The sequence below is a fragment of the Zerene cesonia genome, chromosome 11 (assembly GCF_012273895.1).
Source record: "Zerene cesonia ecotype Mississippi chromosome 11, Zerene_cesonia_1.1, whole genome shotgun sequence".
NCBI lineage: Eukaryota > Metazoa > Arthropoda > Insecta > Lepidoptera > Pieridae > Zerene > Zerene cesonia.
The window spans coordinates 5,885,026-5,898,867 of NC_052112.1; the positions used below are offsets into that span (position 1 = coordinate 5,885,026).

At 31.5% G+C, this 13,842-nt stretch overlaps 2 protein-coding genes across 4 annotated transcripts; one reads left to right on the plus strand and one right to left on the minus strand.

Annotated features, from left to right (window-relative positions):
• The first annotated feature begins 34 nt into the window (after positions 1 to 34).
• On the plus strand, positions 35 to 1,218 carry LOC119830037 (nuclear cap-binding protein subunit 2). Its single transcript, XM_038352867.1, has 4 exons — positions 35 to 272; positions 349 to 566; positions 720 to 822; positions 1,004 to 1,218. The coding sequence occupies exons 1-4, from the start codon at positions 204 to 206 to the stop codon at positions 1,097 to 1,099; spliced, it is 486 nt and encodes a 161-aa protein (XP_038208795.1). The 5' UTR covers positions 35 to 203; the 3' UTR covers positions 1,100 to 1,218.
• Positions 1,219 to 1,938: 720 nt separating this feature from the next.
• Positions 1,939 to 13,657, minus strand: LOC119829972 (extended synaptotagmin-2-A). Of its 3 annotated transcripts, none has more exons than XM_038352742.1 (24): positions 13,450 to 13,657; positions 12,991 to 13,095; positions 12,166 to 12,363; positions 11,924 to 11,965; positions 11,704 to 11,844; positions 11,409 to 11,485; positions 10,759 to 10,825; positions 10,358 to 10,503; positions 9,924 to 10,044; positions 9,744 to 9,807; positions 9,305 to 9,411; positions 7,478 to 7,572; positions 6,088 to 6,136; positions 5,909 to 5,998; positions 5,715 to 5,801; positions 5,219 to 5,377; positions 4,868 to 5,020; positions 4,546 to 4,669; positions 4,069 to 4,152; positions 3,733 to 3,808; positions 3,562 to 3,654; positions 3,346 to 3,442; positions 2,889 to 3,029; positions 1,939 to 2,481 (listed from the first exon to the last, which is right to left on the minus strand). In XM_038352742.1, the coding sequence occupies exons 1-24, from the start codon at positions 13,450 to 13,452 to the stop codon at positions 2,395 to 2,397; spliced, it is 2,406 nt and encodes an 801-aa protein (XP_038208670.1). In that variant the 5' UTR covers positions 13,453 to 13,657; the 3' UTR covers positions 1,939 to 2,394. The 3 variants fall into 3 exon arrangements, with proteins under 3 accessions (XP_038208670.1, XP_038208672.1, XP_038208671.1); XM_038352744.1 differs by having other exon boundaries at positions 13,446 to 13,657; XM_038352743.1 differs by lacking the exon at positions 7,478 to 7,572 and adding an exon at positions 8,248 to 8,333 and having other exon boundaries at positions 13,450 to 13,655.
• Positions 13,658 to 13,842: the final 185 nt, after the last annotated feature.

Genomic DNA, 13,842 nt, shown 5'->3' on the forward strand with positions numbered 1-13,842 from the left:
TTGAGTATATTGATAATTGACCTAACTCATAACTGTCAAATGTCAATTGACGGGATAACGTAGCGTTTATGTTGAGTAACCTTATTTATTTTTGATGCAGATTTTTTAAAATTTGAACTCGGGGATAGTTTCATGAGCTTATAACAATAAGTATCAATTTGTAAGGGTAGAAGAGTATCAAAGTACTTGTAAATAATTTCAAAATGAAACGTACCTACGACTCCATGAGCTCTTCCATCGAAATAAGTTCTTACCGTGATCAACATTTTAAGGTTTTGTTTTTAAAATACACAAATATCAAACAATACATTACCGTGGAATACTCACAAATCAGTTCTTTTTGTCTAGGGTTCAAGAGGCGAGCAAGAAAAGCTACTGCGTGCCTCATCCACATTGTATATTGGAAACTTATCTTTTTACACAACAGAAGAACAAATATATGAACTTTTTTCAAGATGCGGTGACATACGTAGAGTGATAATGGGGTTAGACAAATACAAAAAAACACCTTGTGGTTTTTGTTTTGTTGAATATTATGCAAGACCAGATGCTGAAAACTGTATGAGGTATTTAATGTTTATTTTCTTATATTAACTAGCAAATAAAGCAAAGTTTTTATTGCCCTACTTAATCTTTTCTAATAGTTACTTAGCATATCAATATGATTTCAATTGAAATTATTTGCTATAAAATGTAACAAGTACATCATATGTTTTCAGATATATAAATGGAACTCGATTAGACGATAGAATTATAAGATGTGACTGGGATGCAGGATTTATAGAAGGAAGACAATATGGTCGTGGAAAAACTGGTGGACAGGTAAAGATAGTGTTGAATAAAAGGGTATAGCAAATTATGCATAAATATATATTCTTTAAATACTTATTAACATTAATAATTTAGTTAAGCTATGACAGGATTGGCTGTTGCAAATATTGCGCTTATTGATAAATAGTACATTTTCCAGTTGTGAACTGTTCTGCATATAAATTGGTTGCAGGTTCGTGATGAATATCGGACAGATTATGATGGTGGACGGGGCGGTTATGGTAAAATTATTGCCCAAAAAATTACCCCAAATACATTGGAACGTTGAGTGGCAGAAAGAAAATATTGTGTGAAATGTGCTAAAGACTGTATTACAATACAATCCATTCAAGGGGTTAATTCTGATTGTATCTTTAATAAACTAATAATAAGAATTATTTTATACAACTGAGTTATTTTATTAAACCCTAAAAAGAATGTCAATAAAATTAGTATAAAAGTTTTTTCCTTTAACATCGCAATACAGTGGTCTGAATGAAAAAAATGGTTTTGCACTTGTAGTTAGGAGAGTGACATTGGCTATTTTTATTATGGGGAAACAAGATGCATTATTATACGCTTTCAATACAATTGTGCATATTTGGATCACTCTGAAAGTTATAAATTCCATAAGATGGTATATTAAAAATCTGCCATGTAATAACAATTGTTAATTATCTTTCAAACGTGCAGATAGAGCCGCAGTCGAAAAGCTAGTTTTGAACAATTTGACCTTCATAAGGATATAATCAAATTGCCTATTACATCAATGCTCATAAGGGGAAGGAAACCTTCATGTCCAAGAATTAAAAGTTCTTCATGTGACATTTGCCAATCCCATCTTAGCCAGCATTGTTACACATGTATAAATATACAGAATGATTAATACATAAATCTACACTAATATTGAGAAAAGATTTGATACATCGTGTTTATGTTTGCAAGATAAGATCTAGAGTAGATGGAGACAAAAATGTGATATTCTTCTGTCCATCTTACACTGTTACTATTTCTACTATGATAATTTAGTTTCATAATATACACACCATCTCATCTTATGATCTTACATACATTTGGAATTCAATAAAAAAAAAAAAATCTTCACCGACCTTCAAAAGAAAACAATGATTTATATCTATAAATTCTTTATTTCATAAGAAAGCGTACACAAAAGCACAAGTTTGGACATATCAATAATAATTAAAAAGCATATTCTTGGCAATATTTTTCTCTATAATGTTGTAGAAATAACAATGATAAATTTCAAGCCTATATATTTTGTTAGGTTAATTGTTTTGTTATACATAACAAAATAATATATATTCAAATGCAAGAAATACATAACAAGGGTAAATTAATATTGACTAGACAATATTTAAATCTTGATATTTCGGCATTTATTTAAACTTGAACAAGACCATTAACAGTGATAGATTAAAATTATATAAATAAGAAATACAACTTATGGTTTAGTAAAAGTGTAAAAAAACAATAATTATCTTATTTAGAATATAAGCAAATACAATTAAATAGAGTAATTAATTTCTTTCATAAGCAGAAGCTTTCATAAGAATCAATGTAAGATTAATCTCTGGGTGTCATTTCAGGCAACAAGTCGAACCACAAAGTTTTCGCTTCTCTAAAATCATACTCGTTCAGATGTACGATCACCTGAAATTATAAATAAAATTATTTATCAAAAATAAAAGGGTGAGTGAGACTCGCAACACAAAAGTTTCCGTACACATATGCTAGAGAAATTGAAAAGAAAGGTCACTTCTAAATAGTCAATTTCAATTAGGAAGTAATGGTTTTACATATAATAAATAGTATTGTTTAATGAAAGTATGAATAAGGCTTATAGACTTATAGCTTTTCATTCAAATGCAGGCAAGCCTCATTTCATCAGCTTCATGAGGGCCACAAAATTAATTTCGCGTTGTGGATCTTTGACTCTGTGCTATTCTTAGTTACAACGCGCACAGCATTATCGATCCTTGAACAATGAAGACGTATACAAGAATCGTGCGACAGTCGGAATTCGATTCGTTGTAGAATAATTTGTCAATATAATATACCTGTCCAATGACAGGGCTGCCGCCGAGGAAGCCCTTGTGCGTGGCGACGGTGACCTCCACGTGCCGCGAGTGCAGCTCGGCCAGCGGGATGACCCACTCGAACTGCTCATCGTACTCCGGCATGCAACTGTCCTTCACCACCTGTTGTTGCACCAAGCGCCAATAGGATGTCAAATAAATTGTAGGACTAGAATAGGCGTTTCATACAATTTAATGGTTTCTGGTCACAACTGACGTATGTTATTCAATATTCGTACCTTTATACATTGGTGCATTGACAAGTCGTGAGTAGAGTAGTAAGGGGGCTTTGTATGGTTTCTGCAGGAATTCAACTCAGAAGTTCTAGTTTGTTAATTAGTTGTAATAGGTGTGAATGATTCTGTTAGAAGCTCATCTTGATACTTGATATAAAACGGCACCACTCATAAGCATATTTCGGGTATTATAAAAATCTTACCACAGTCTTGCGCTTCGAGTCTTTGGAGCGTCCAGGTAGTAAGTACAATTTGACATATGGATCTGGCACGTTAGTTGGGTCCTTCAGCGGTATATTCCTACGAATACATACAGTACTTTAAAATTAAAACGATAATTTTAATTTCATTTATAATTATTTATTACACAGATAATCAGTTAAAACTATATAATCATGAAAAATTATGTGAAAACTTACATAATTTTATGTACGACGACATAAAGTGTTTGATTTTGCATGCTGTAACGAAGGGACAGCAGGATGCGTCCTAAACCGGCTTCACCTGCGGATCTGCAAAGTAATAAATAAAATAGCGTACATTGGTAATTTATAAAGTAACTCAAAAAATGTTTTAATATTAAAACTTACGTGGTCAGAGATGATGTTCTATGGACAAGTTTCGGAGTTTCACGTTCCACTGGAGGTTGGCTTTCTTGTGGAATATCTGCAAAGACAATATTTTCTCAAATGTATTATAAAGATGAAGAGTTTGTTTGTTTGAATGCACTAATCTCAGGAAGTACTGGTCCGATTCAAAAAATAATCTTTCAGTGTTAGATAGCCCATTTATTGGCGAAGGTTACCACTCATATACGTACCACAGGCTATATACGTACCACAGGCGAAGCCTGGGCGGACCGCTAGTGTACAATAAAGAGACGACTTTCTTTCAATTAATCATAATTAATAATATTTATACTTTACCGATTTCTCGTGTGATTTGTTCAACAGGAATCGATTTTTCAGAACCGTCTTCGATATTTTTCAATTCCGCCGCTGGAGGAGACACTGAAAATACAGACTTTCATTACCCTTGCGAAAATCGTATAAACCTGTCGTTACACAGGTCATTGCGCATATTAGAACGGGTTCTTGAGAGGCTGCGTACAGAAATACAGATTTTTAAATATCTATATCAACACTCTTATAACATTGTTCATAAAAACTTCCCTTGTCTATTAGAATAGAATGCCACTATTAACCGTTATGCGCGGAGATAGTAAGCTGCATAAAATGCCCAGTTTATACACACACACACACACGCAAAACAAAAAATATTTATTACTTATGCGATAAAAAATTGTTATTAACATCAATAATAAGAAAAACAATGTTACAAAACTACGGAAATTTTCTAAAGAAACATTCAAATTGGGATATTTTTAAAGGAATTATAATTACCATCACCATTAGTAGGCTGCGGGGCATCCACGACCTCAGCGGGGGCAGCGGGGACCGGCTCCGGTGACGGTGCGGGAGGAGCTTCTTCTTCATAATCCGCTTCTTTTTGTGCCTCCTTGAGAATCTACAAATGCAAATTTGTAGTTTACAATTGGAATCCATATAGCTACACACAAAACAACTAGCTTTTACAAGACCATTGCCGGTAAGACTTACAATGTAGACCCATAATAAGAATGGAAGTGTGGGACAGGTAAAAAAATTATGTTTAATGCCATAACAATAGTACTTTAAAATTTTCATGTTAAGACATACAAAATACCTTTAATTGAAGCGCCAATAGTATTTTGGACTCTGGTCCAGATTTCTGCAAGCTGATGGGCTGCGTTAACATGGTGAGATCGTTTTGTTTCAGCAAGGCCGCTATTCCGTAAGTAAGCTGACCCAGGGAACTGCCTGTCTTTTGGTCTAGAACCTGTAGTTACAGTAAATCATAAAATTATTTTTTATAAGAATTTTTTAGCAAAAAAAAAAACAATGTTCTGAAATAGTCCTTTAATCAATATTTTGTTAATATAACCTTCGGTAATTTCGAGACTTTAGAGTAATTTTAGTTCACTTGTGAAGAAATCATCAATATAATACAAAAGCGTCTTCTAAAACCTATGCCTACCTTTATATCGAGCAGATCAACTTCAGGGTGTTGCACGAGGAAGGAGTGGCCGATCTCGTACACGGGGCTGTCGGTTCTCATCTGGACCGCTGTGTTTTCCGTTTTCTTCCCGACTGTCACTTGCAAGTATGGATCTGGTTTGGATTGAGCTCGAGCGTTCTAAAATGTGTAAAACATATAAAATAAAACTTAGGTCTTAAAAATTAAAACGGACGTTTCAAAATAGGCTTTTTGTTAAAATTATCCTTGACTGCCTCTAAAGTCGTAAAAATAGTTTCATTTGAAAGTACACGAAGTAAAAAATTAAGTCTACGCGAGCGAAGCCTCGGGCGGAAAGCTAGTATTCAAATAAAAAAGGGAAAAAGTTGTTAAATAACAAGGATCCGAATTAAATATTTATAATAAAACACGGTTAAATAGTGTTTCACCATTTCTCGATAATTAATTGATACAATTATTTCTCGATTTCTTAAAGAAAATTACGATTTACACTCACAGGCAAATTTTTGCACGAGTCGATGTATACGGACAGAACTGCAGAACTGAGCTCAGCATTCTTTATTAACTGAGTTTCCGTAAGAGCCTGTAAAGTAATAACTTACGTTATAATGAAGAATCTAATAGGAATCTGTAACGAGTGATTTATTATAATTGATAAGAGTCTTTGAATACAATAAAAAAAAATCTTACATCACGTAGATCCGAGAAATTTGATGAAAGGCGATGCCACGATAGGCGCAACAAGACCTTGCCATGTTTTGCTTGTTGCAGTGTTTGCCACTAAAACGTAAATTAAAATGATTTCATTTCATGTCATAAAAAACACAGGAAAGAATAAAAATATTATAAACTTAAAAGTTTCTTCTTACTGTATCGAGGCGACCAGCGCGTACTACTTGTGAGATATCCAACGAACACCTGTAAAATACTTATGCAATTATAAAAATTAAATTAAATTATAAAAAAAAAAATTGCATGTAATGCATTATAAAAAAAAACAAAATAAGTCATTATTTCAACTAAATCATTTAAATACATGTTTATTGAGAGGCCAGTCTCTTCCCTGATCATTATATTAGTACTCTAAGTTAAAAACTTCATACGAAGAATTATAGTTCTTCAGATAATACTTAATATATTTGTTAAAAATGTTAAGAACACTCCAAGCTGCTGTACATCAAAATTTATTAGCACGGTGTTAGTGATTAGTAGGCGGAGCGGTGTGAAAAAAACGTGTTAGTAGTAATTAGTGGAAATGAGTACGTGTACAAATATCGTGGTGGATTTTTTAGCAGATGCAATTCTTCGGGAAACTCAAGTGTCTTGCTAATTAACTAAAAACGTATGCTACACTCATTACCTATTGAAGTCTCCTCAAACCCCACTGTAACGACAATTATGTTAATTGTATAAACAAAATGCACTATCGTTTTTGAAATAAATATTACAATTTACATACACCTCTGATTAAAATGTGGAAATTAGTGCTTAGGCCTTAGGTACAACATTTAATATATCGTGATTTTGAGTTTTGTGCACTTTCTTTTGTTTTATAAACTTTCCATATTAAATACCAAAGTGTTAAATAAAATTTAAATTGTAACCTAACAGTAAATACTAGTAAATCGCAAACACAGCTGAATCTTCTCGTGCCATTCTCCTAAAACTCAACTCCAAAGTGTCACTACTTATGAAATATCATTCCATGAAATGAATGTCGCATTATAGCCGAAGTATACTGTGATATCAAGACAGTTGTGGATAGAATACGCTGTGTGGGACAGCGACCGACCTGCCGAGGTTTTCGTCCTTCCCAGCGCGATCCCAGTCGTAAAGCTGAATTGTAGCGCGCGTCGCGCTGTCTCTCAGGATTGACTGTCATCAGTCACATTATACGTACATACATAAGCGAAATGAAAGTGTGTTGTACACATAAACACATATTAGTAAAAAAAATAATTAATAATTAGTCCCTGTAGCTCACGTTATGTACCCATATAACAATATATAAGTTTGTAAATGCAAAAAATACCACACGCACAACTAATACATTTGTGAAAAACATCTTAGCACCTGCATTCCTTCCATTGTTGAATTCATATAAATCATTGTCTATATTAATGTATACGACGTACAAAAATAAGAATGAAATGTTTAAAAAATGGTAAATTTATAAAATTATCGTGTGATAGAAGTGCTAAGATGTACAAATAACCACGCAAACAAAACAAAAGGGACGTCGCTAAATTCGTAACGGACCTGCCGAGGTAATCATCGTTCTGAATGCCCATCCCCGGATCCCAGTCCCACAACTCGCACTGCAGCACCTGGCTCTTTCTTGAGCTTATAATCGCCTTCGGACAAACCACAATATGAAATTATTAACAGGCCCCAACATCCACCCACTTTTTAGGTATTTACAACAGGACAATAAAACATTGAATTCATATTTATTGTAAAAATCTGTATACAACACGTTGACCTTAATTTTTGAATGGGCTTATACAACAAAAGAAACAATATAAACATTTATTATCGAATCGTTAATATTTAAAAAAGTTCAATATATAATGGATAATCTCACCTGTACTTAAGAGCCTACCCAGAAATAAAATAGAAAACATATAGCCTTTAAAGCGTTGCATTAATTTAAGTCTGCTTTAAGAAATTATAGCGATGACATTGTAATGAATATTGTTATCTGCTTATAATATATATATATATATATTATAATCTATAATTTCTTAGAGCGGACTAAGCTTAAGCGTGTAAGAAAAAAAGAGATTGTGTATTTCGAAAAACAATATTCGAAGTCTGGTGACATCTTTAATTTGCTCTAATAAATGCTATTATTATCTTACAAATTGTTCGAAATGGCTTTTAAACAATAATTTTATGCTAAAAAAATATGAAACAACATCTTTTCTCTTACATAAAAGCGATTAAACTAACATCTAATATCTATCGCTACAAGCCCCGGTGCGATCATGCGCCTAGCCTCACCGCTACCTACCGACACCGCCACTCACCTGCCCAACTTGTCATCATTGTTGCTATCGTCCTTGTCGAACACTTCGATTTCCAACGCTTGGCCCAACGATTGCATTACACGAGCCTTTACATGTGAGAACAAAATCATATTCACGAATTCGAATTGAAAATAATGCCACCGATTCATTCACATCGAATATGCGGTTAATTTGAAAAATTATGTTTGTCAGTTTAAGGGTGTGGATGATGAATATCGATATTTTTGAAACCAATTGCACAAGAAAAGATAGGCATCGTGTTCGTAAAAGCAACCGCCATTATGCCATTAATTTTATTTCATGCTTTGCCTATAATATGAAACAGAAAGTGCGCATGCCAAAATAAATTAAAAAGGAAAGCTCATGTGTAGTATATTTAAAACTTAGATTTGTTTGTATAAAAGTTCCACAGTAGTATTTTTATAATACTAAATATCTATCACAGAAATATTTAGAATATATTTTACTTACAGGTAATTTACAAGAAGAATTAATTTTTTTATCGTTTCTCTAAATTTATATAAATCGGGCTTAGATTTTTCGAATTTAATTTAGAACTCGTTAAAAAAGATAAATCAAATTTCTTACAATCATTTAACTTAATGAAAAATATTTAAATATTCAAACAATAATTGAAATAATTCTACGTGCATATAATGCGAAACTAATAAAACTAAAGACGCATGCTATAGAATAAGAAAATATCAAGGAATGTTAGCACTAAGCATTTCGAAACACTAATAATAATATTAATCACAATCAAATATAGATAATTTTCATCAGGCTCTCGTTATATTGAGAATTACTGATCAAAATATTACTTTAGTATAAAATAAAAAACCAGAACTAAGAGAACACTTTACTCACCTATATAATGAAGAAATAAGAAAAGAGAACTCTAGTATCTATAATTTTGAAAGAAGGTTCCAAAGCATTCCTATTTATTATTAAGGTAAGAAAAGAATTAATGTTATCTTATTTAAAGTGCACTACCCATTACCAGTGCATAATATGAGAAGTTAAATGTGAAGAAAAGAAAATGGTTCGTATAACTTACCTCACACCAGTAATCCCAGCGAGGATTAACATCATTATCAATATGTTTGGTTTTCCATTGCTGGGCTCCTACCGTTATAATGGCGTAAGGGTCAGACTTACCCTTTCCTGTGAACGGAAAATATATCTTATATTTAACAACTTGGGACTTATTTTTATGACGCATAGTCCTACTCTATTATTTAATGAATTAATGAATTTTCCATTTTTTTACTTCAAACTTACGCGACAAAAGGGGAAAAGACTATAAATACGTATATAAGTATAAATATATGTATAAGTTGATGACGTCATATAAATATACATTATAGCTGCATTTACTATTATGTGTTTACTTGAATATTTATACACAAAATATATCTTAAATAATCTTGTATGTATGAGCAATTAATAAGCAAAAAATACACGCAAATTTTTATTTACAATCAGTTAATCCTTACCTATCATAGATACATCTTTTCTCATGAGATTCTGAGCTTGAACTAAATGGATTCGAAGAACGCCCTAAAACAAATAAAAACAAAGTATTATTCTGATTATTTCATTATTAATATTAATAATAATTACATTAAAGAGATCTTATATTGTTTAGAATTCATTATATTTAAAATGATATGTACCTCAGGTTCAGGCATCCTCAAATCTACAGTGGGTATTTCATCACTGAGCTTTATCGGCAATTTGTTAGGTAGCACCATCATCCTCGCTATCTGTTCCACAATACAACGACGCAGGATATCGCTGTAATATTTCGACATCAATTATCACTATTTCAAGATTAGTTGATGGATTCAGAATTAAATAAAATTAAACCAAACTAATACTGAATTTTGATCTATGTGATGATAATTCTAAGCCATCAAAAACAGTTACGGAAAAACTAGTACTTAACCAAATTTCAATTTTAATTTGTTCCCAAATTATAGTAGGTATTTTATCACATTAAGTTTCCAGTTTTGTTTGTGTGAGCTTAACATGGCAGAGACATGATACATCATGTATATTTCTACCAAGCTAAACTAAAAACAATCCTCAAAAATTGTAATATTTTTACCTAAAGCCTGGCATATCCAAAACATCGGCTGCTCCAACAAGGTTGAAGTCAATTGACGGATTATTGAGGAAGAACACCTGAAGGCCACCGACCAATGGCATCTTTGAAATGAGAGGCTTCATAACAACGCGCATCATTCCGTGAATCTTAAATACATGAATTATTAAATAAATATACTTTTAAGTTTTATAGTAGATAAAAAAAAATCATGAAATATTTTTTTATTTATACAAAGCTGAAAACATGAAAAAACTATTAAATTAGAAGTGTGTCACCCACCTTCTGGCAATATTTGACTATCAAACAAACAATGTATTTTAATCCTACTAGCAATAGCGATGTAGCATGTATAAACAACTCGTCAGTTTTAACTTTTTATGAGCGGGGGCACATTTCATTACCTGCAGATCTTTAATGCCTCCTCTAATACGCTGAAGGACGAACGAGATGTCGCAATCACCCGCATAACTATAAAAGTAAAATAAACCTTAACAGTCATGATGACATGGAGTGACTTTCCCTTTTATTTTCAATTTATGTTACATAAAATTGTTTTTGGTCTTTTTTTGTCACAGGGAAACATTTTAAAATTTCATTAGTTCTCTATATAAAAATGCAACACTAGCCAAAAAAATGTGAAGTTTGTCTGTTTACCGGATTTCACGCAAAATTTTCTGGACTGGAATTTGATGAAACTACTATTATTATATAGCTTATTAGTCTTCGACAACATGTAGTTTTGAAGGATTTAATTTGAATTTTAATCTACACACAAACGAACAAAGTCGGGGGCACGCTGTAATTATATTAAAAAACGGAAAATTATTAGTCATATTAATTATTAAAATTATTTTAATTTTTTATCACAATTTGTTTAAGTTTGAATTTATATATTATATAGAATAATAAAAATAATATCAAAATTCATTATCATTAACCACTTCCTTTGTAACATATATAGTTCCATATTAGCATAGAATTAACTAGAAACCGTTATCACCACTATGACTTTACCTCATTATTCATAAAGTACATAAGAGATTAAACTTACAACAAGTCAATATCCATAATGATTTCATTTCTCGAAAGATTCTTATCGTATACCTTAACGCCACCAACTCTTGGTGCCTGTAAACATAATATAATACTGTCTCAAATTTGTTTATTACAACTTAATTCACCATTATCATGTTTAATTAGTATTATCTTTGTATTCTAGATCAATTAGTGAACTTACATTTTACTTACTTAACAACAATTATTAAAATACAATAGCTTTATAATAATAACAGTAATAAATTACTATTATATAAATAAAGTATTTTTAAAAATATATATGTACTTACAATCGTCCCAAGGATCATGCGTTCAAATTTAAACCCATTCAGTTTATAATTGGCTAAACTCTCAGCCACAGCTGGTTCAATAGATTCCTTGAGTAATGTTCTGGCATAGTGGTTTACATTGGGCCATACTTGAAGCAAAATCTAACACATTGAACAATTATTTTAATTGAAGTATAAACAAATCACAATTTTATATAACCACTTGTTTAGTTATACTAACCCTGTTCAACCATTCAGCTCGTTCTACATCAGGAAAGAATACCTAGAAATGAAAATAGAAGACTTTAGCAATTCAGTATTAATTTTGAAGACTGTAATGTATATAAAAAAATAATTTATTGGCTGATCAAATATCAAAAAACATTTCCTAGTAAATTTTATCACTTGTTTATTAATTCCATATCAATCAAAATAAGTCTGAAATTATTACATAGCAAAATTTATACAATAAACACAATATACCCAGGCAGGTAAATCATCCAGTCTTGCAAGAACTACATCCTTCTCAGAAGAGATAGCTGCGACTTTAGCTATATTTCGTCTGTACTCATTCTCTCTACGCCATTGGTCCCTGAGGACGGAAAGTATAACTGGTCCAATCAGCCAAGCAACACTCCATTGCATATACCCAACTAAGTATACTGCCCCAACAATTGAAACCTAAAAAAGATAATGTGCTTAAATACAATTGTAATTATCAATAAGACATTACTAGCCATTAATAGAATATAAATATTTTACAATCTAATATATAGTGTGTGTTTGAATTGATCAAGGGATATTTTGTATTTACTGTGTTGTTTTAAAATATTTATATTTATATAATATAACTGAAAATTTATTTTTAACAAAATTTCAGAAATTATTTTTATGAAAACAGTCCATTAAAAATCCTATTAGATTTTAATAAGTACATTTCATTTTTAAAATTATAATATGGTGTTTTCAGTTAACATTATTCTCATACTCTTATTGTTTATCATTTAAGTACAGTATCATAATGGTTTGAATTCCTGATTAATGAATAAGCATTGGTTCAAACCATTTCAAGGTCTTCTATGACTCACCACTTGAACTGTGTTTATATGGCAATGGGAATCACATGAACCTTGACTGAATTGAATACAAGTGTTATATGGAATACATAATGTAAAAGTGTATGTCTAATATTAATTATATAGTCTTGATATTCAATAAAATATGGACATTGTATAAAGACAATTAAACTCATAAATAGATAGGATACATATAAATTATTTTTTTTTATTTATGATAAATAAGTACTACCTTTTTGAAGAATCTATATATCATCGACAAAACGTTGTTGTCGCCATCACTGCTTACAGGAAGAGCAAACTTGCTGTTTTCCGACATACTATCTTCACCACTTGCCTGAAGGTTTAAATTGTATGAGCATGTATAAAAAATTATAAATTTGTTATTTAACGATAAAAAAAACATCATTACTTTTTTAAATTATGCTAACGAGAATAAATCAACTTTAAAGATGCAGTATTTAATTTCGCCAGGAAAATAATGTGCCATATATGAAATGACACTTGAACACATCTGAGCTAAATTAAAAATATAGGTAGGGTAATTTAATAAGGTAATTGTAAGTTGAATATTTTCATTTTACTTCAAACTCGAACACTGTCATATTTATTTATAGTATTCCAAAAGTGGCAATCAAGCCCATTGAAATGTTATGTACGTGCTTTATGAATAAAATATAAACTTACCTACCATAATAAATGAGTCGAATTATTGAAAATAAAGATAAAAATTTAGCGACCTGCACTAATATCGCATCATACAAAACAAAAGATGGAACAAGGCACTACACTACTTCAAGAGCTATGTTTTTATGTTAAAAAAATATCCAAACGAATGCAAGCAGCAAGTTTGCGAGCCGACAAATGACAATTTTGGTGACAACTGACAACCACAGTCCACAGCGTACAACAACAGAAGTGACACAGATTAAGTACTAGCACAGAATAAGCATAAAAATAGAGCGCAATGGAAAAGGCCCATAAGAATTTGTTCCCATTTCAATTCCAACTACTCAGTGTTTAACCCGTTCACGAAAACTTGTTTCGTTAGAAAGTGTTTGCTTGACATTACATGAAAAAAAAA

Coding starts and splice junctions, on each gene's coding strand:
- LOC119830037 (XM_038352867.1), top strand. CDS start 204: ATGAAACGTACCTACGACTCCATGAGCTCTTCCATCGAAATAAGTTCT. Junction 273..348: donor ACCGTGATCAACATTTTAAG/GTTTTGTTTTTA, acceptor CTTTTTGTCTAG/GGTTCAAGAGGCGAGCAAGA. Junction 823..1,003: donor GTGGAAAAACTGGTGGACAG/GTAAAGATAGTG, acceptor AATTGGTTGCAG/GTTCGTGATGAATATCGGAC.
- LOC119829972 (XM_038352742.1), bottom strand. Junction 7,573..9,304: donor GCTGGGATTACTGGTGTGAG/GTAAGTTATACG, acceptor GTTTGTCCGAAG/GCGATTATAAGCTCAAGAAA. Junction 5,378..5,714: donor ACTCGTGCAAAAATTTGCCT/GTGAGTGTAAAT, acceptor TACACATTTTAG/AACGCTCGAGCTCAATCCAA.